General features: G+C 38.1%; 1 protein-coding gene across 3 annotated transcripts in view; it reads right to left on the bottom strand.

Annotated features, from left to right (window-relative positions):
• Positions 1 to 686: 686 nt before the first annotated feature.
• The window catches only part of epha3 (eph receptor A3), an 85,243-nt gene continuing 63,460 nt past the window's right edge, over positions 687 to 22,469 (bottom strand). The window contains exons 11-18 of one of the 3 annotated variants that reach the window (XM_017470447.3): positions 20,943 to 21,128; positions 17,136 to 17,197; positions 14,882 to 15,091; positions 12,628 to 12,777; positions 11,722 to 11,915; positions 8,154 to 8,303; positions 5,009 to 5,101; positions 2,142 to 4,407 (exon numbers count right to left, since the gene is read on the bottom strand). In XM_017470447.3, coding sequence (XP_017325936.1) covers positions 5,026 to 5,101; positions 8,154 to 8,303; positions 11,722 to 11,915; positions 12,628 to 12,777; positions 14,882 to 15,091; positions 17,136 to 17,197; positions 20,943 to 21,128 — 1,028 coding nt within the window. In that variant the 3' untranslated portion in view covers positions 2,142 to 4,407; positions 5,009 to 5,025. Of the gene's footprint in view, positions 1,356 to 2,141; positions 4,408 to 5,008; positions 5,102 to 8,153; positions 8,304 to 11,721; positions 11,916 to 12,627; positions 12,778 to 14,881; positions 15,092 to 17,135; positions 17,198 to 20,942; positions 21,129 to 22,469 lie in introns of those variants that run through there. The other 2 variants (XM_017470448.3, XM_017470446.3) reach the window with 2 other exon arrangements.

Raw genomic sequence — 22,469 nt, 5'->3', positions numbered from 1 at the left:
ATATATATATATATATATTCTTAAACCAAAGATGCAATGTTAAGTGTTTGAAATTTGTATAAATGAGAAATACGGACAAAAGATTTTATCTTCCTTGATCCATGGAAGGAGGAACATCATAGTCAGGCATTTATGGTGATGAAGTTCCCTCTTGCATCTGACAAGTCATTTGTTATACAAACAGGAACAGAGGAATGTGTTTAATCCCATGACCTGTTTCCTACTTGAAATGCTATTGACTTTTCCCTTGGTTAAACAGAGATTGACGAGCTAGTCCCTGAAAAATGTACTACAGAGACTCCAACCTTTCCATCCGGTTCAGTCATCAACATAGCACGCACACACACACACACACACACACACACACACACACACACACACACACACACACACACACACACACACACACACACGCTGTGACAAAGTTGCTTCAGCCTTGTGGCATTCAGTCAGAGTCATTAGTGGACAGATTAAATGCTCCATTTATATTTAGTTCATTAACCTTGAGAAGGCACTTGATTAAAAAAGGCACAAAGGTTATAGCAATGAGGTTTTAAATGAAGACTCTTCCATCTTTAGGGACAAATGCAGAGCTGGAATTATTAACACATGTCATCTCCAGCTTTATTGCTGACCCATGACCCCTTTTTCAGGAAGTGACTTTGGCGGATATCATGCCCTTAGTTGAAGCTGCTAGTGTCAAGGCTGTTTATGTGTTTGCAAGGTGTTGTTCTACTTCATGCTGCAGCTGCAAACAGCTGGAGACTTTTTAAGGGCTGGAAGACTGAAGTGTCTCTGGGTGTCTTTTAAAAAAATGCAGTGATCATATTTATCTGATCTTAAGCAGTTTAGCAGTTGCTTTGTATGATTTATTTGTATGATTTTGTATGCTATCAAAGACAAACCATCTTGAGTGATTCATAGCCCCCAACATCATCTACACTATAAAAAGAAGTCCTAACATTTTTCATCATTCATGCTATTCCACAAAAGGCTTAACAAAGAAACTATGGCTCACAGAGAATAAACATTATCCTACACTACACTCCTGCAATCTTGTTAAGCACACTTGCACCTGTCTTAATGCTTTACATCTCATGTCATGTCTCTTATCACACAGGAGCCTTGAAGGAGCAATGGTGGGCATTACATCACATGCAGAACTAACAGAGCAGCATCCTACACACTTTGTTCATTGCTTCTCATCCTGATCTCACCCTGAGCTCTCCTTTTCCTGGGACTGTGAACTTCCAGCACATCTGGCCCTTCACATCTGTTCTGTCTCATGCTTTCTGGGTAGAGCAGATTTCCCATCACTCATATCTCAGGCAATTGGGTTTGATGGCTCTGGAAAACTTAAAAAAAATCAGTTGCATTAAAAACTAAATCACACAATAAACCCAGGGTCTAAGTATTTATGAAAGAATATGGAGTTGTTTATTGAAAATGGGTTGTAACATAACCTATATTGGCTGTCTGTTATGTACTGAGGACACAAGAGATTTAGTAAATGGGAACCACATGGATGATGCATAATTATATGAAACATCAACACAATAGGATGCTTGTTTATAGATTTGAGCATCATTCACAAGTAGAAGGGAGTATCTTTTTTATAATTTCCAGCTGTGGGCGAGATTTTCTAACCAATCTCATAGCACAAATCACATCTTATGAATGAGTAGTTCAGTTTTATAACTGACTAAATGCATCCTCATATCACTAGCAATGTAGAAAACAAATATCAAATGTATTCATTCTTGTGAGTTTCTAGCTAAACATATGACTTTTTCCACAGAATAACTGGCTTCCTGCTGTATCATTACTGAATCTGTAGATATAACAGATGCTAGAAATTGCAGGAACTTTCCGCTTGGGTTGTATCATTGCAACACAACTCCTGTTGCCTTCAAAATGAAAACCTACAGTACTTACATAAGAACATGAAACACAGCATAAAGTTAGGTCTACCTTGTACTGAGGTCTCACAAGGCTACATAGCTGCTACTTATATGACACATTTGATGGAGAAGCAGAAGATGGTCACTAAAGGGTTTATAAAGATGATTTCCCCAATGCATTGCCATTTTTATCATTGGCATAGGAGACCGGTCAAGTAAAATCACTATGACGCAATCCTCTCTGCATTCATTCTTTAGAAAATATTTTTACACAGTTTATTATAAAAATATAAATGTTTCCACTACAAATCATTTTACATTAGTAGACAAGGCCATCTACATTCGCACACCCACTTGCATCCTCACACACACATATAAACCACTCTAAAGGAAGATTAGAGGAGCACAGGGTGGAAGAAATAGTATTGCTTTCTAGAAGTCATGTCTCATAAAGTAAAATGCACAACACTGATAATGTCATCACATAAACATGTCATAACTTACTGTATGCTACAAAACAAAAAAACACTCAAATTAGCACGGTATACTGTTTGTTATCAAATAAATAGGTCATTACTGTTGATTTTTTTTTGTAAAGTAAAAAAAAAAACCCCAAATATGATACAAAAGAGCATAAAATATAATACAAATGAAATTTTACTTTTTTTTTTTTTTTTTTTTTAAAGTTTGAACAGATTTTCTTTCATTCTTTTATACATACAAACATTTGTACAAAAGGATGGCTGGGTGCATTCACCATTGCTGTTATTACAGGGTATGTTTACATACAGTATGTACATGCTGAGAGCTGAGGGAGCAGCAACATTTACAGGCAGACTGAAGGGTAGAAAAAGAAGAGCTAAATGTTTCCATCATTTTAGAGAAAGTCATTGTTTATTTAGATAATTCATGGTCTGAATAAACCATGTCAAGGCATAAATGAAACCTTTTTAAGCATTATGCATTTTTTCCCTATCGGATTATTTCTATTTCTGTTTTTTGCCAAAAACTAATTGATGATCAAATAGCACAGCCTGAAGTAAAGGGTTGCATGTTATTTACTTCTTTTCTCTCTTTTGCTTCCTAAAATTGAATGAGGGCCATGCATCCTGAGCTTTTGCAATAGAGACATATCACTTGACATTGTCCCTAAAGTACTTTCCTTCAAATATATTAGTGCCCTTTGAAGGTTTATGAAATTTCACAGCAGGAAATGATACGCTTTGCTCTTCACCAAGGTCCTCCATTCCTGTCATATCTAACACTTCCAATGCCCTACTACACTATGTTCTCTGACCTTCTCTCTCTCTGATCTTACTGGACGGATGCAGATGTTCCTAACACTTTTGACCACATTCCAAAACATTACTCTAACTGATCTCTGAATGCTGATCAGAAGAAAGCCAAATTAGGGATATACATCTAAGAATCAACTTTACAATTGCATTGATTTTTTTTTCAAGTAGTTCACAAATTCACATATTCACTTTTGGTTAATGTAATTGTTCAGTTACAGGTTTTCTCAACACCAAAAGAAAGCACCTGTTTTAAGTGGCATAAAGAGCACAATAAAGGAGTACATAAATAGTCTCTTACTGTTAATCTCAATTTTCTAGTTATGTAATAATTAATCATATATGCTGTTCAATGTGTCACATCCACAGAATGAAATAGGAAATTTCTGAAACAGTAATTTGCCTTTATTGGATATTTCTGCTTTGATGGCCAATTGCACTGTAGTTTACTGGAGTCCATTCCCCAGCTCTCTGGTTCTCTAGAGAAATATTGAAATTAAAGGCATCTCTTATGTATTGGCAGGTGGTTGTACTCTTCAACTAGCTAAGACACTCCCCATCCAACATGACAGAAAACCAGTGAGGCATGTGAATGGAACAGGTCTTAGGCTTGAGTTCATTCTCTCCAAAAGGGTGGCTGCATTACAAAGTTTTTGCATTTTATTACCCTCCTGTCATGTGTTAAGAGCTGTTAGTTGTATCTGCACAGAGGAGACACGTCCAAGTTCCTGATAGCTCCATCTTGCTCTTCATACAGTGCTCTGCTGATCTGTGGAGAGCTTATGGGACCCTAGAGTCCTGCCCCAGAGCTTAGTTTTAGCAGAGAAGCCCCACCTGCTTTTTATTCTTCTTTATTACATAAGGCAATCCATTAACAGGCCACGAGGCACCCTTTCTGCCTGAGCAACATGATTGGATGCTAGAACAACAGTCATTCTCCAGGAGTGTTGCTTTACTGTGCCCTGATATGCTAACATTGTTGTTTATGCCTTTTCTCATATTCATAATTTCTGTCTTTTAAAACCTAAAGCAGCATCAGTCTCCTGAATTTCTCCCTCTTTTGTCCATCCTTTTAACTATCATTAACTTTTTTTTCATCCACTTTTTAGACAGGAACTGGGCTGTTTTTTGAGTGTGTTTCAAGTGCTTTGATACTGCTCACAATCTTCTTCTGAGGTCCAACAAATGTTACACCAACCTTCTTGAAGTCCCTGGGAGATGAAAGAGAGGGAAAGAAAGAGCATGAGTGGTGCAATATTCACTGAATGACATACAGTACTTGGCTGAGGAAGAGTCCTGTGAAAGACAGTAAAAAATCTGATTCCAGGATTCTTTCATAAAAGGTTTAACTTGATTGAACAGAAACAAGCTTCCTTTGCTCTGATTTGGTCTTTAGGACGAGGAATAGCACCTTTTTATTTCCATGCAATGAGTAAGAGAACAAAGCCTGCAGATCCACCAAGCATGTTATACTGTACGTTACTCATCCCATGCACATCAGTTGAAGTTAGACTGTTTTCTTTGTTAATGTTATCTTTAACATCCTGAAACACTTGTTGAAAACATTGTGACATTCACAAGTTAGTGCAGTATTCTGAGAAAGTTTCCTTTTTTCTGCAAAAATACTCTCACATCTCAAAGCGGTGTTATGTTGATCTTTATCAAAGCATATTAGTACAAGCTCATCTGGGTTACAAGTCACACTGTTAATTAGCTGTGTCTTTTAGCATGTGCAGTCAGCATCTTGTACGGTCTTGTAAGTAGAAGATTTAGGAGGTAGCCAGCACACAGAAAATCATGATCCAAACCCACCGTCCACACTGTAAGGCCTAAAGAGTCGTAATTCCCATGGATGGTTCCCACTCAGGACAAGTGGCTGCAGGCCTGACCTCAGCCAGGCAGATTCTATGGACAAAGCAAACCTTTAAAGTGACTGCTATATTTACTATCTGTGATACATTTGATTCCTGACTGAGCATCAATATGCAGCAGCTATGAAAAATTTTAATACTCCATGGGTAATTTATAATCCAGAACACTGAAAAACTATATAGCGCTACATAGAAATGCACATGCTATCTGCAATGTTAATTATGATCATAAGCTACATTGTGAGTACATAAAAATGAAAAACAATGACCCATATTATAAAAGCACCACTGCAGAAAAAAATGGCTGATAGTTAAATACAGATTACATGACAGAGTAAACATTCTGGATTTTTACCTCATTGTCATTGTTTTATTTCAAATCCAATTTGCTGTAGTACAGGGGCCAGAACAACTATGGTTATTTCCTTAATTTGAGTTGAATATCAAGTATCAAAATGCACTTGTCAATAAGATAATTGTACCAGAGACTAGTGAAGTTAATGTGTAGACAATCATTATCCAGTCTTAAGTGTAAGTGTGCCAACACAGAGATACCTGAGACTGAGTAACAGTTATGACTAAATAGAGAAATAATAATTACTTGGTATTTGTAACATTTTACATTTCTGGTAAATGGACTGTACTGTAATAAGAATGGTTTGATTTTTTATTATTATTTTTTTTAAAATATAAATGTGTTTCCTTTTGTACAGAAATGGCATATTGTCAGAACAATGAACCATTTCCTTTGGTGATTGAGGCTTAATTTAGTAATTCAGCAGCCAGTCTCCTGAGGATGGTTAGTATGGAAGTAAATGGAACACCAGTGCATTTAAGCTGACAAGGTGGCAATTTAAGAGAACATCTTTTTCATTTTATAGGTTTTAGGTATTTAGTATTATTATTTCGACATTCATGTATTTGGAAAGAAGCAAAAATGACTGTCAGTAACAGACACTTTATCACAGAAGTCTTCTAAATCAACAACAATGCTCACATAAAGAAAGCGGAAGGTGAAAACACACTTCTGTAAGCATTCTTTAAGTGTGAAAACCTTTTAAAAACATTATGTCTAAATTTGACTGGGGTGGCCTAGGTGGGACACAGAGCTGGTGCTGAATTTGTACTTTCAATTATTATTAATTTTAAGCTACAACTACATCTATTAGATAGGATAACGATAAGAAACAGAAAAGTTATAAATGCTAAACTAATAACTGGATATACAGAATATTTGTAAAATAAAAAGGGTTTCTAACATAAATACATTTTAAAAACAATTTAATGCTACAAAGTCATTTGTAAGAGAAAGATATAGCTGATAAAATAAGATTAATAACCAGTGTACACATATAATCTACAATGATTCATACACTAACCCTCAGGTTTTGTGTATTTGAAGTTCTATATTTTAATGCTACATTTAAGTTATTTCTGTAAAACAGACTTTTAGAGATGACCTGCATATGTACAAATATGTTGTTTACTTTGTATATATAACAGACATACTGAATATTGCTGATATATTCAACATAACAATATAATGTACTCTCTCATACAGATTTTCATATGTGCACTTTCAGACTGACTGTTGCTATGAGCAGTTCTTACTTCACAAGATGAGATAATTCCCCCAGCACAGCCAATTTGATCAAACAACAATCAGATGATCATGTATAGGAGGCCTGTGAATCCCCAGAAATCAACCAATCAAACAATATTCAAGTGGCATGGTAAGAATGTATATCCACTTTTACAGACATATGTAGCTGAAATGGAAGAAATAAACTTTTGGCTTTTTGTTGAGTAGACAGCATGCCAGAAAACCCAAATATCACAATCACATCCTCATTTCAGGATAAACAGTGTATACTTGACAACCCAAATTCTAAGCAGAGTAGCTACTAAAAAGGAAGTTTTGTTACATAGTATTGAACGAAATACCATACAAAAGCCATTTAATGGGTATTTCACCATAATAGTAATTTAAAGCTCAACTTCTATTGTCTCCTTTTGTCAGACAAATATGGTACAGTCAACTCCCTGTATAAGTCATGAGAAAACATCTGCAACTACCCATTCTGGGTCATGGCTGTGGGAGAGAAAATCTATTTGCATATAATTATTTCCCCAGACCTCTAAACCAAATATACACGTAAAGCATTCTCTGGGGCCAATCTCTCACTGGTTAGCTGTTTCCTCCAGAGGAGTACAGCACAGAACAAGAAAACCACTGCTCCAGGACCAAGGCTTTGATCATGTTGATTATGAATGTCACGTTATTTACACTGTCAAATACCTTATCAGTTGAGGGGGGAAAGTATCTGTACAGATGTTATTTGGGCTACGAGAAGATTTCTTGCCAGCTACTACACAGCTTTTTCCCAGAAGCAGAAGCGAATATGCAAAGATGTGAACCAAAGCTGGGATTGATATTTTATTTGGAGGAGCTTTGTAAATAAGCCCTTTATTGTGTTGAGTGTTTTGGGTGGTAACAGCATCCAGTCCACACATAAAAAGGGACCACACTCGTGTTGCCTGTTTGACTTATTTCTAGTTTGCCTCTATGTGACAAAAATTCTGCACGTCTGCTTGTTTGTCACTGCAAAAAACATAGCTGTTGTAGTTGAGAGGAGATGCCTAAGTAATCAAACATTTCTGAACAAGGTCTGTATATTGCTGATATATTTAATATAACAATATAATGTACTCTCTCATACAGATTCTCATATGTGCACTGTCAGACTGACTGTTGCTATGACCAGTTCTTATGTCACAAGATGAGATAATTCTCAGATGTTACAACTTTAAATGATACAACTTTAGGGTTGTATCATACCATTACCATTGTGGTTCCTTACCTATTCCTGTCCACTGTAGCAGAGATAATTTTCCCACCACTAGACAATCAATTTTTCTATGTGTTTACTGCACTCCTCATCACAAATCACTTCATGTATTATACATGTACACTAGGCACGATTCTTCCCACTCGAAGCCAAGAACTACAGTAGTTATGAGTTGGAGTACAGCTTTTTCTGACTGTGTGTATGTGAGGGAGTGCTGTGAGGGGAAGGCAATCTTACTCTGCAGAGGTCTTGGGTAGTGTGTCACAAGAGCTGTAGCTGACTCCGCTGAAGGCCTCTTTACAAGGTAGAGTCCTTGCACTCTCCAGCCAGTGGCCCACAGTGCTGAATGAGGTGATGTCTGTGCTGGTCTGGAGCTGGTTGACCGGCCTGGAAGGCAAAGATAATGAATGTGAAACCTCTTAATGTTTTGGAAAATGTGTTTTTGTTATTAATCTTATACCATAGCACTCAAATCTGATTTGTCAGAAGGTGTTGAGCACAACACAGCTCTGACAGCAGTGTCAACAGCAAGGATTATATTAATGTGCTCGTTCTAATATTTTATCATTTGTATAGGAAGTGACATTGTATAGTGTTTACGGTTTCAGGGTAATATGACAAGCTCCATTTTTTTTGTCTTATTAATGTCAAGAAAGAGAATATCAAAGTGACTGGTGAATGAATGACTGGTTATAGCTGTTAAAATGTGTGATAAAAATTGTAATTGGTGTTAAATTATTGTGGTATAAAAGGAATAAAAACTTCAGATCGTGCTGTTATTGGAAAATTATCAACTTTAGGGTTGTATCATACCATTACCATTGTGGTTCCTTACCTATTCCTGTCCACTGAAGCAGAGATAATTTCCCCACCACTAGACAATACATTTCTCTAGTTTTCCAGTAATCAATATAATAATTTACTTGAAAAATAAAGGTCCAAATGACAAGCGCATAAAAGCGCATGTTGAAGAGAGCAAACACAGAGGGCTCATATTTCTGTAAGGAAATACCTGCAGAGACGCCAAACGTTTCGCCTCCATCCATGTTATGGCAAACATTCCCTGGTGAAATCCAATACATGCAGGAAAGTTTATTTTAATGTATCTCCATTTCTAACTATTTCTCAGTGTGCTTGTTTCCACTGGATGTGTGAGTATCAGAAGCACATTTATGAGGTTAAAACTGTCCAATACGTGAATAATTCAATGGGAACCGTTAAGACACAATCAGTTACAGTACTACAAAAACTATTCAGTTACATTTACAAATATTTAAATATGATATATTTTATCATTATTTTGGCATGCTGAGCCTTTGTAATTTAGTTATATTTAAACATAATGTAAATTCTGTTAAAAAAAACTCCAAAAACCTGTTTTGCTATATTTCTGAGAAACATTCTAATTAAATCAAACTTGTTAACTCAATCTTAACTCAAAACAGACTTAGCTAAGCAATCTGCAAAATATTCCTTCTGCTCTTTCATATATTAGATGATAAAATATTTTGCAGTAATTTTCAGACCACTGTTTTTATATTAAATCACTCAACATTTTTTAATGTTTCTTCAACACTTGTTTGTAGAGTATGAGACATAAACGTGTGACTGAATATATAATTTTTTCTTTTCATGCAAAGGCCTTTCATACAAGTTCAAATTTAAAAAGGGCAGTAAGGGCAATTTATACCAATTCAGTGAGCATTATACCTAAAAAAGCTTAAAGAACAGAACAGATGAGAAAACCTGATCAAAAGCAGGAGAATAAATGTAGGAAATGAGATTATGATTCCCCTGGAGATGACTATTAATAGTAACGTGAATAAACTAATTATAATATCAGGGAGTCCACCCTCCAGCCACATTTGCTCAATGGCAGACAACGAAAAAGCCTGCAGTAACAGCTGTGACAACTAGACAACGGTGGAGGTGAAATCTTCCCAGATTATGAACATCATAGGTGAAATCAGAAATCTTCCACAGTTATTCAACCACACAAAGCAGAGAACGCCAAAGCACCAAATATTAAGTGAATGACTGTGGAAAAAATGCATAACTTAATTGTATTTAATGTTGCACTTCATGGTCTCCATGGTTAAAATTATGTTTTAGAATAAAATGTTTGAAGCATAATCTTAGATCTCAGATTTTCTAAACACAACAACAAGTTTGACCTGTACACTAATCATCAAAGGACTGCAGTGGTAAACAGATGTTCTCTGAGCTCAGGTCAAAACCGGCAAAGAACAAGCTTCCCAATGATACAGAGAGACTATTGATGTGAATGTATCACTCAAAGCTCTGCACTTAACCCATTGACTATACTAGTAAACTATGAATGACCTCAACTTTTTATTTCTCTTTTCTGTTTTGATCTGATGGTTTATTTTCAGACACCACACAGAATTCTCAACAAAACACATACAGCACAGAGGGAAGGCCAAACATGAAAAGAAACAGCTTTGTTGTTGGAAATGGAAGCGATAGCCTAAAACTCCTGTGTCCAAAACCTGCTGGCTCTTCGACTCTGAGCCTTCGCTTGGCATGAGTGCATCAGACATGAGGGACAAAACTGGGGGTAAACAATTGCCTCTCTGTCTGTTCCTATCTTTTTTTCTTCTTTTTTCTCTCTTTCCCTACTGGTGTAGTGACCTCTAAATAACTGCGGCTGCGTAGTATCTTGTTTTTAATGCTCTCAGGGGAGAAAAGGGAGGAGGAAGAACTTGCCCTTCTCCGTTGCAGGAGAGACATCTGGGCAGCTTCATCACGGACAGGAATGCACCTCTTGCTGCGAAGGGGAGCAGGGTGCCTGAGCCATCTCTGAGCTGGAAGAGTACCTCCATTTCACTTCCTGTGTATCATGCTCTGTGGATTTTACTCATCCTTCTGACTGAGGGTCAGGTCTTAGTGCCTGAGGCTGGGTGTTAAAGCTGGCTGAATTGCTGATCTATTAGCACACAGGGCTTGTAGATAAACGAGGTGCATGGGAGCGGGCGCAGCTGAGACTGTAGAATGACTTTTTCAGCACCTCTGAGCAATAAATCACCTGGGCCTAGTGCTCCCTGGCTCTCCATGTTAAAAACCAATTAGTAAAATTACAAGTGAACTCCCTGGCACATATTTGCACTTCCTTAAGACATCATTAGTCACAGTTATGTGCTTGGGCATCTTAATAATTAAATAGCTCCCTGCTACATTTAATAGATTGGCACTGAATGAGCAAATGTACCAGGATATTACTCAGGTAAGCTACCTCCTGTGCTATTTTAACACAGAAAAGAAAAGGCTAGTCAATTCCATTTTTAGAATGACAGGAAGTATAAAGGTGAACAGTTATCTTTGTGACCATCATTTTGTAAGAATACATTTGACACAATATTTATAAACAAAGAACCAAGGCAGGCAGCATCCTGCATACCCTATTGACCAGGACAAGGAGGAAGCCAAATGCTATTTATTCCACACCGGGTCTGTCTCAAGACAGTAACTGCAAACTGGCTCCATTAATTAAAAACACACACACACACACAAAAAGCACAAATAATTTCCAACAAATATTGGTTGCTCATTTAGACAGCAGAGCACAATGACCAGTGGCCAGGTGGTGGGGTGGAAAAGGAAATCTGAGTGACGTGAGAGTATGAAGGAGGAAGAAGCTGTTTCCTTTCATTAAGTTTCATGAGAAAGCTATGTGTTGATGAACAGAATATGACATGGAGCAGAACATGAGTGGGTGGCAGTTTGCAATAAGCACATGTTCAATGCTGAGCTTCTGGATATTGTGGGTGGATGAAACATCAACTACCTGGAGGCGGTGCTGGCTGTGATCTTCAGACTGCCTGGGTTACGTATAAGCTTGTCCAGAATGCTGACAATCTGCTCAAACTTGGGTCGGTTGTTTCTGTCTTTTTGCCAGCAATCCAGCATTAGCTGGTATAAGGGTGCAGGGCAGTCCATAGGTGGGGGAAGGCGGTAGCCCTCATCCACTGCTTTGATCACCTGAAGCAAGGAAAAGATGAACAAAATCATTGTTATGCTGAAAGGCCACATATTCTGATGTTAAACTAAATGATCAATTTCCAGACTTTTTTAGTCTCACTTGGTCAGTAGATAGTTACAGTGGAGTCAACAATGTCAACAAATCCATTTTGATATCTTACATTTACAGTATTTGGAAGACACACTTATCCAAACCAACTCATAGTTTCCATCAAAACATATTATCATGCTAATACAGGTAGTTCAGGGTCTAAGAATACTATTTAGCTAAAGCCCTACTAGAAAAGAGCCTTTCTCCATAGAACATGACATAATTTGATTCTTGGGTCCAGAAGTGTTTAGGAATGTTCATAGATTTCCTCATTAGATGAAATAAAATCTAATGTTTATATTGCAAGCTGAAGTTACTTATCAACAATGAACCTATGGCCTGTGTTCCTATGCTGCACTATAGACAGTGATACCGACAACAGTTGCATTCAACATAATACCTGATTTCATAACTGATTTTCCAGATCACTAATCTCATCAGAAAGCTCTGGCACTTTTTCAGTAATGTCTCTGTGTGGGGCTGAGCGTGCTGTCTCAGCATGCATGAAAGCATTCAGGTGATCAGTATCAAGTTATGTTTTGCCACCTGTTCCCTCCATGCTTTACTTCCTCTCACAGCAGGAAGTTCATTATCCTGCCATAGCGACATTGCTTTACTCACATCTTGATTGGACATCTCCCAGTAAGGCCTCTCTCCATAGGACAGGACTTCCCACAGTACAATCCCATAGCTCCACACATCACTGGCTGAAGTGAACTTGCGATAAGCGATAGCTTCTGGTGCTGTCCACCTGATTGGGATCTTGCCACCCTGAAGAATGACAAGGTCTCATTAACCATGTAATTATTTTAAATGCCAATCTGTTTCAAATCAGGAACCTGCATAAGGAGCATGTTTTCATTAATGCACTCAGTTTGAGGTTAACATCGTAGCCGTACAGTGACTTCTGTGTTTTCTAAAATGTAGTCACATATTTTAAGCAGACCACATGTAAGATGGCTTACACAAAGGGAGGAGGAAATATCAAACTGTTATGCATGTAATGAATAAAATTACAGTGCTGATGTAATATCTGCTGCACTAGTATTAGCATTTGTTTGCTGTTGAACAGGACCTGGCTGTAAATCATCAGTGTGAGTGAGGTTAAAATGCAGGACTCTGATCTGTACTGATCTTGGTCTGGGCTTTAGTGCTGTCTGAGCTACTTTCATCTGCAAAGTCGCCTCCCTGAGGGGCTGCACTGTATTTACCCAGCTCTGCCTGAGCTCCCAGGCTGGAGTTACTCTGAGATCAGCCCTCATTGCTGCAGCAGGGGCGGAAAGAAAGAGAATGGTGGTGGAGCCAAAGCCAACCAGCTACACAGCCAAGTAACACAACTCCTGCCCAGCTTTATCCAAACACCTGGTCCTCAAAAAATAAATTCACTTGCATGCAGGTCTCCCCACTGTGCACACTCACAAAACCCCAGCTCTTTTAGCACTGGGGATTACCACTAATGAGTGCAAAATCTCATATGTCTACTCTATCCTGTCCTCTGAATTTAGTCGAGGCCGAAGGTGAAAATGGCCAGATTCAATATGAAAATGTAGACTGGGCTAAACCAGAGACATCTCCATCTTGGATAGGGCAACTATACAGGGTTAGCTCATTGGGTCGCGCTGTATTTAGCATCAATTACGGTTTTCTATAAAAATGCTGACTCATTGTGCAGTATTTGGATGTACGAATGACAGGGAATCATTAATCACAGGTGAAAGCTCTGACAATTTTATGAAGGAAATATGGGGTTCAGCTAGGTGCTGGCTAGGTCAATTTACAGTTTATTTCTGTTTATTACAGCTTCCAACAAATTTTTGTTATATGTGGTAGTATATACAGTATAGTGTTAGTTTTAGCGAGTTTGTGGATTTGTGATTGAGTACTATTGACTTATGGTATGTTCATCATGATGGAACTTCTGATAGCTACAGTTAGCTTGAATCCATGTCTATCACAATAACTGGTGCTTGATCTGTTTATGATAAATATGTTGCCACACAGCATTTCTGTGTACAGTATACTGTGATTTTAAAATATTTTCATTTGCAACTCTGTTATTGCTGATATTTTTTTGTGTGAATAAAAAAAAACAAAACTACTCTACTCTACTCTATTTTATTAAAATTTGGCTATTATTATAGTAGATTAAAATATGTCAATAAAAGTAAAGTGCTAGCTTAAGACCAGCAGCTCACAGACATGCACAGTTGGCTAGTTTTGCACTAATTGACTGGGGAGAGAGAGTATGCCATCTCTCATACCCAGAGAGCACACCAGTTTTATTCTCTTGGTCTCCTGGTTATGATGGCTGTAGAATCTTCAGGATTCGAACTTGTGATATCCATACAATAGGACAAACACTTTTTTGTTGGACCACTTGGGAACCAAGCAATAAATTTTTTAAGTGGATGCTGGTACATTGACAATAATGGATTTAAAAAAAAAAATTCTTCTTCAAGTGTATATGCAATATACTCCCTTTACTAAACACATGCTTGAGTGAAGTAAACCTATGCTCTAAATTAGGCACTGATGTTGTGGAGTTACATTAGTCTTATCAGATTCATAATTTATTTAGACTGTGGCTGTCTGCTCTGCTGCTGAAAGGATTCTTACATGTATGTCAGATGGACATAAATAGTCATTAATTTGCAGTTATTTACTGAGAGGTTGGCTGAGGGAAGGTATTGAGTGAAGGCATTTCAGTCTCAGCATCTGAGATGAATTTAGCCATGTTTTTTTATTACAAAACAAATCTCAACTGCTCTTTGAAGCAACTGGCATCTTGCTGTAACATTTACAATTTCAAGAATCAATCAGTAAGATCAATATCACTTTAGCTTTTTAATTAGAGTATGCATAAACTAGCACTCACTCTTGTTGTGTAGGCTGCCTCTGGATCATCCTCAAGCACTCTGGACAAGCCAAAGTCAGACACCTTACACACCAGGTTACTGTTGACCAAGATGTTGCGGGCAGCGAGGTCTCTGTGCACGTAGCCCATGTCTGAGAGGTATTTCATACCTGACGCAATACCACGCAGCATTCCTACCAGCTGAATCACTGTGAACTGAGCATCATGTTTCTAATACAGAGACAGAGAGAGAGAGAGAGAGAATAAAATAGAGGATGAGATGTGTTTCATATCACTGTACGATATAAGAATAATAATCTGGGAGAAATACTGGAAGTCGATGTATTCATGTGTCAAAACTTTTATGAACATTAGGTTATTGCAATGATGAGTTTCATTCATTGCAAGTCATTATAATTTGAAAATACAAAAAAAAAACACAAAATTACAAGAGAGACTTCATATCTGTTTTTCAGAAGCTCACTGGCAGCCTGCCACTGTTTACATTGGCATGTGTGAAAAGGGTTTATGCTGAGAGGTATGCTCAGTGCTCAGAGATAAACACCAGGGAGGAAGCTCTTCAGGATGAGAGGAGAGACACACCGGATGAGCAAGATAGCATTGATTTGTCAGCAAGCTCTAGAGAAAGAGGCTTCTTTACTAAAAACAAGCACTATCAACAGATGGCCAGTGTGAGAGCTGGTCTTTTTCCATGTGTCCTTTCATGAATCCTTTTCTCTTATGTCTTTCTTTCTTTCTCTCTGTTTTTCACTTTCTATTTTTATCCACCTCCTTCTATAAAAAAAAGAAGCAGGGAACTATGTTTACGTGCTGCATACAAACTAAGACTGAAAGAAAACAAACCCTGGACCACCTGGAACTGACTGGAGTTCAGTGAGGTTCAAAGGATGGCTTAATAATAGTCATATAAGCATGGGTGAGGAAAGGCTCTTGGGGAACACATCAGTATTTTTTGATAGTGTACAGGCCATGCTGAAATGCACAGGAAATTACTGCAACGGTCTGCCTTTCCTGGGATGCTGTGCAGGCACATATGGAATACAGTTCAAATCGCTCCTGCTAAAACCAGGCTGTCTCTGCATGCACTGTTTTAATGCTATGCTAATTTCAGTCATTGAGTCTGTATTTAACCAGAATTGCAAAGTACTCTCAGCTGCCTTATCCAGATGCAGATGGGTTTTTTTGTGGGCTTTTTTTTTGGCGAAATATTGCTGTGCTCAGTGAAATAAGGTGTAAATAGGCATAACCTTTTTTTCCTCTACTATGTACAATGTAGCACAATATGACCAAGATGGAAAAAATGTTCCATGAACATCTACTTGCCATTAGATCACTTTGTTTCCTAATACCAGCATGTCTGTCTGTTATACTAATATCAACATGGCCTCCGTGATGGTAACTACTTGAAAAATGACAAAAATGCAGGTAAATTATTGTCAGATGTAACATTGCCAAGGCCAGACTGTGGTGGCCAAAGGTTAATCTGAGCCATTTAATGAGCTCATTAGTGCTTCTATCAGCACATTTTTCAGAAGAGCCATCCTTCTGCATGGCACACATACGCTACAAACTGTTTGCGTGTTTATTTTAGCTGTGCTTACGTAGCTGTAAGGGGAAGTCATTGTAAGGACAGATCATGTCCAGTCTGTTTACTTGGCCAGGTTGATAGGGCAGGCACAAGGCCATTGTTATAGTCTCCATATTTGCAAATCTATGCTCGTTATCTGTGGGTTTCCCCCCCCAAATAGATGCCTAATTTATTCTTTCTGAAACAATTAGGGCATTGTGCAGATTAGTTAAAGTAAACCACTGACACATAAAAGTTTTTGGAACATCAGGCTCTATTTAAGACAATTCCCTTTTAGCTATAAAATACAATGGCTGATCCATTTGCATAGTAATCACTGCACAAAAAAAAAACCTCGCTGTCCCAATATCAGTTCTCTAACCAGCAAACAGAAACTGTAGTTTTTGGAGTGCAATTTGTGTCCATCCGTGGAAAGCAAAATGTTCTTAGTAATGGAGAGAATTTAGCGCTTACTGTGATAAGCAGATGCTTTGCAGGGTGATGTGAGAAAAACATTAATAGTGGAACAGAGACAGCGAGAGAGAGAGAGCGAGAGAGAGAGAGATTGAGGATGGGGATGGGGATGAAAGTCAGATACTTAAATCAGTTTAAGATGAAACTTTTGCACCATTTGTCTGATCATACATAATGGAGGATCATTATTTGCACTCTGTGTGTCATACTCACTCGAAGGAAGCTGTCCAAGGAGCCATTCTCCATGTACTCCGTCACAATCATTACTGGCTTACCTAAAGAGAAAGAGAGAGCGCGTGATAGAGAGAGAGGGTGAACAAAACAACCACACATTTGAATTAGCTGAAACTATAACTTCTTTCATGATACAGTATCTCACAAAAGTGAGTACACCCCTCACATTCTTGTAAATATTTGATTATATCTTTTCATGTGACAACACTGAAGAAATGACACTTTGCTACAATGTAAAGTAGTGAGTGTAGAGCTTGTGTAACAGTGTAAATTTGCTGTCCCCTCAAAATAACTCAACACACAGCCATTAATGTCTAAACCGCTGGCAACAAACATGAGTACACCCCTAAGTGAAAATGTCCAAATTGGGCCCAAAGTGTCAATATTTTGTGTGGCTACCATTATTTTCCAGCACTGCCTTAACCCTCTTGGGCATGGAGTTCACCAGAGCTTCACAGGTTGCCACTGGAGTCCTCTTCCACTCCTCCATGACGACATCACGGAGCTGGTGACTGTTAGAGACCTTGTGCTCCTCCACCTTCCGTTTGAGGATGCCCCACAAATGCTCAATAGGGTTTAGGTCTGGAGACATGCTTGGCCAGTCCATCACCTTCACCCTCAGCTTCTTTAGCAACGCAGTGGTCGTCTTGGAGGTGTGTTTGGGGTCATTATCATGCTGGAATACTGCATACTGATCATGCTCTGCTTCAGTATGTCACAGTACATGTTGGCATTCATGGTTCTTGGTCTCATCAGACCAGTGGACATGGTTCCAGTAATCCATGTCCTTAGTCTGCTTGTCTTCAGCAAACTGTTTGCGGGCTTTCTTGTGCATCATCTTTAGAAGAGGTTTCCTTCTGGGACGACAGCCATGCAGACCAATTTGATGCAGTGTGCGGCGTATGGTCTGAGCACTGACAGGCTGACCCCCACCCCTTCAACTTCTGCAGCAATGCTGGCAGCACTCATACGTCTATTTCCCAAAGACAACCTCTGGATATGACGCTGAGCACGTGCACTCAACTTCTTTAGTCGACCATGGCGAGGCGTGTTCTGAGTGGAACCTGTCCTGTTAAACCGCTGTATGGGCTTGGCCACCGTGCTGCAGCTCAGTGTCAGGGTCTTGGCAATCTTATTATAGCCTAGGCCATCTTTATGTAGAGCACTAATTCTTTTTTCAGATCCTCAGAGAGTTCTTTCCCATGAGGTGCCATGTTGAACTTCCAGTGACCAGTATGAGGGAGTGTGAGAGCGATGACACCAAATTTAACACACCTGCTCCCCATTCACACATGAGACCTTGTAACACTAACAAGTCACATGACACCAGGGAGGGAAAACGGCTAATTGGGCCCAATTTGGACATTTTCATTTAGGGATGTACTCACTTTTGTTGCCAGTGGTTTAGACATTAATGGCTGTGTGTCGAGTTATTTTGAGGGGACAGCAAATTTACACTATTATACAAGCTGTACTCTCACTACTTTACATTGTAGCAAAGTGTCATTTCTTCAATGTTGTCAGATGAAAAGATATAATCAGATATTTACAAAAATGTGAGATACTGTATATGCTATAGACATACTGTGCATGTGTAGTAACATTGCAAAGTTATTTCTAGAATGACACCATTCAGTTAAGATGAAACATGCTGCTTTCAGTATGGCAGCATATGAGTATTATAAAAAATAAAAAAAAAACAGTGGCACTTTTTACAGGTGTGAAGAGCAAAGAGAGTGAATGCCAGCCCTAGGACTTTCAATACGTTTGAGATACCGCATAAGCTCCCAGGACAATAGCAATGCTCGCACTGCTTGGGTGCACTTCTTCACATGACACTCCTGACACAGTGAGGTCAGTCTATGGCCTTGAGTTCAAGAATGCTTCCTGAAGGATAAAAAGAGCCTCTGTCTGAAACCTCTGTCTAAAGGGCCCACAAGGTCAGCTGTCACTGTTTGACAGCTTTATTTGTTCTCCTTGCTGGTCATAAATTACTGCTTCAATCAATTTCATTTTATTCTAGGCCCTATAAAAGGTTCATGTACAAAAAAAGGACAAATTAGAAACAGCTGGATGAACAGTTCTGTTGCCACTATATGTTTGTCCATTTTTGCCTTATGTTTGCTCTTACTTTCTCTTCCAAACATGTACATGGAAAAGCAGGAATACCACACATCTGGCTAAAGTAGACCTGAGCTCAAGATAAAAACTTGAGAAAACTCAAGACACTAAACTTGCTGTGCTAGGAAATGCGGACAAACACAGCCCAGTTAATGAAAGCTGTTTTAGTCATATGACACTTTCTGTCTTGGTGGGAGCTGTTTATATTACATAGCTTACTCTGTAGTGTAGATGAACAGTCCAACCTGTTACATATCACAATGGCCTGCCTCTTTATCCAAACACATGGGCCATTCTTACTCCAAACAGTCTGGGATACTATTAAACACACGCTTACATTTCACTGACCTATGATGAAGTGCTCTTTTTTCACATCAGTCACCAGCCCTTATGGTGGCTTATAATAATAACAATAATAATAATAATAATAGTAATAATAATAATAATAATAATAAAACTTTCCCGGAAATAGACTTGTGATCATAATACCAGCTTATGATAAGTATTGCAGTCATTCTGTCCCTGGGAAATTCCAATTGTAGTTCCACAAATATTTTGTCAAATAGCAGGCCAAAAGCAAAGGTTAAATGAGATATGAAAATCTCTGGGTTATTAAGAATTAACCAGGCTGAGTCATAATAAATCATGTCACATCATAGTTTATGAAAGACACATTTCAGCCTTGTCTACCACAGCTGCTTTCACCTACATGCACTGTATGTATACCTCTCTCTCTCTGTCTCTTTCTCTCTCTGTCCTGCAGTACAATGACAGTGTTTAATAAGGTCTAAATCAATGCAAAATGTTGGATTCAGCTATTACTTCACTTGAAATTACCAAGCATAAGAAAGTCACAGTTAACATGAAGTTTAACTGAAAACTAGATTTCAAAGCAATTTATATATTTTGCTCAGATTTAGATGAAATGGCCTACTACATTAAAATATTCATGTTACGGGACCTTTTAAGATTAGAGACAAAGGCTTTGATCATGAAATATAATGAAGATTGAGTGAGATTTATTTATTTATTTATTTGCAAAGATTACAAGAAACACTTCAATAAAACAGGGAAATTGCCAGCATCAAAACAATTACTAATATATAAATCAAAATAGTTAATGTTTCATACCAATAAAATTGTTCTAATAGGGGCCTGCAACTAACCTACAGTTCAAAACCAAAATGAAAAGAAAAAAAACATTTTCAATAACCACTTCATCCTGATCACCGTTGTGGGGGAGGCAGAGCCTATCCTGGTAACACTTGATTTGAGGTAGGAATACACCCTGGATGGGATGTCAGTCCATTGCAGGACAACATGCACACTTACATTTCACTTATCCACACCAAGGGGTAATTTATTATAGCTAATCCACCTTCTGGCATGTTTTTGGGAGGTGGGAGTAAACTGGAAACCATGTAGAGAAAACCAACACGTACACACTGAGAACAAACTGCACACGTGCATTTTACAAGCATTAACCACTAAAACAGAATATACACCTTATTCTGATACAGCGAGTCATTATAAACTTTGCTTTTAGGCTTAATGAAAGTTTCAGACTCAGGCCACTCTTTAGCATGAGAGTGAAAATAAGATAAAGTCAATACACTGTATCTAGTAGTTAAACCAAACAGTGAAATGTGTTGAGATGTAACTCACTGCGAGTGACCACTCCTTCCAGTCTGATAATGTTGGGGTGATCAAATTGTCCCATGATGCTAGCCTCACTCAGGAAGTCTCTCCTCTGTGTCTCTGTATATCCTGCTTTTAGGGTCTTGATGGCCACACAGATCTCTTTCTTAGAAGGCAATTTCAGACGACCACTACATACCTCCCCAAATTCACCTGCACACATATAATTTGGGTAGAGGTTATTTTCTTAATTATTTTTTAGTTTGTTAAATATCCATAATTAGTAAAGCATAATTCATATACAGCATTTTATGCTGTCAGCTTGGAGGCCTGGATATTTTTGTATGTGCTATTAGAACCCATAATCAGACATTTGTGTCATATTGTTCATGAACAATGGAGAACAGATAAGAAATTTAGTTCACCCTTTTTATTAAGTGTCCTGAAGCATTATGTCACATGCCATATGTAACAGGCTACATATGTAACATAAGTACACTGCAATTCTTATGAACAGCACAAATTACAATTCAGCTTATAACTATACAAACTGTTACAAGCTGACTACCTCCATTAGACGTATGTTCTCAATGTTTTTGCACTTACTAAGAAATAATTAAAATGTAAATACATATGTATAACAAAGACTGTGGCTGCATCTGAAATCGCGTACTGTGACAGTACGTGCTGCATTCGGTTCAGTACCTACTGCACGGCCGATGAAACAGTACATACTAATCAATATGTGTGTGTAGTATGAATACAATCCTGGACATATTACATCCTCCATGTTAGGATTGTCGTGTGACCTTCGATGTCAGCATAAACACAAAAATCTTAAAGGGACCACCAGATTAAAGCAACCACACTAACCGCAAAATGCACATCAGGAACGTTAACTGAATTAGTAATTTAATGTGGGCAGTGTTAACAGGCTGAGGTAAATTTGTTGCCATTAGCTTTGCCGGCTAAGGCATGATGAAGATCACAAACACTGTGACAACTGTTTTCTTGTTTAAACCTTCAACAAGTTAACAATTTATTCAGGTATTGTTGAACAATGTCCATCAGTTGCATACTGCAAAATCTAGCCAGAAGCAGTATGCCAGCCGGGAATTTCTCGCCTACCGAGAATTCAGACATACTACCCCTCTGGCGTGCTGCTTTTCGCCTACTGTGTAATATGGTAGTACGCGATTTCAGACGCAAGCATTGTTTTACCAATTCTCATTATTATGTGTTGAAGAGAAGCACATGTGTATATTTTATATAACTTCTGTCCCATAGGTTGAGGCTCATATTGTGCCCATGATAGACTTGGCACAACTTACACAATTATTTACAGCATTCAGACTAATTAATATTGCAGGTAAATAAAGCAGTATTATTCTCCATCCTCACCAGCAAGCATGTAATTATCTTAGTATCTTAGTAATAAGCTTTTTTCACCTAATACTATATAGCATTAAAAATACTAATTTGGGAGAAGGTATGAAACTCTAAGGCATAACTGTTGATCTTGATGTAATGGCTTTAGAGTAAAACCTATATCAT

Source organism: Ictalurus punctatus, chromosome 6 (genome assembly GCF_001660625.3).
Source record: "Ictalurus punctatus breed USDA103 chromosome 6, Coco_2.0, whole genome shotgun sequence".
In the NCBI taxonomy this organism is placed as follows: Eukaryota; Metazoa; Chordata; class Actinopteri; order Siluriformes; family Ictaluridae; genus Ictalurus; species Ictalurus punctatus.
The sequence above is the reverse complement of the archived record's forward strand: the minus strand, read 5'-3'. Positions and strand labels throughout refer to the sequence as shown.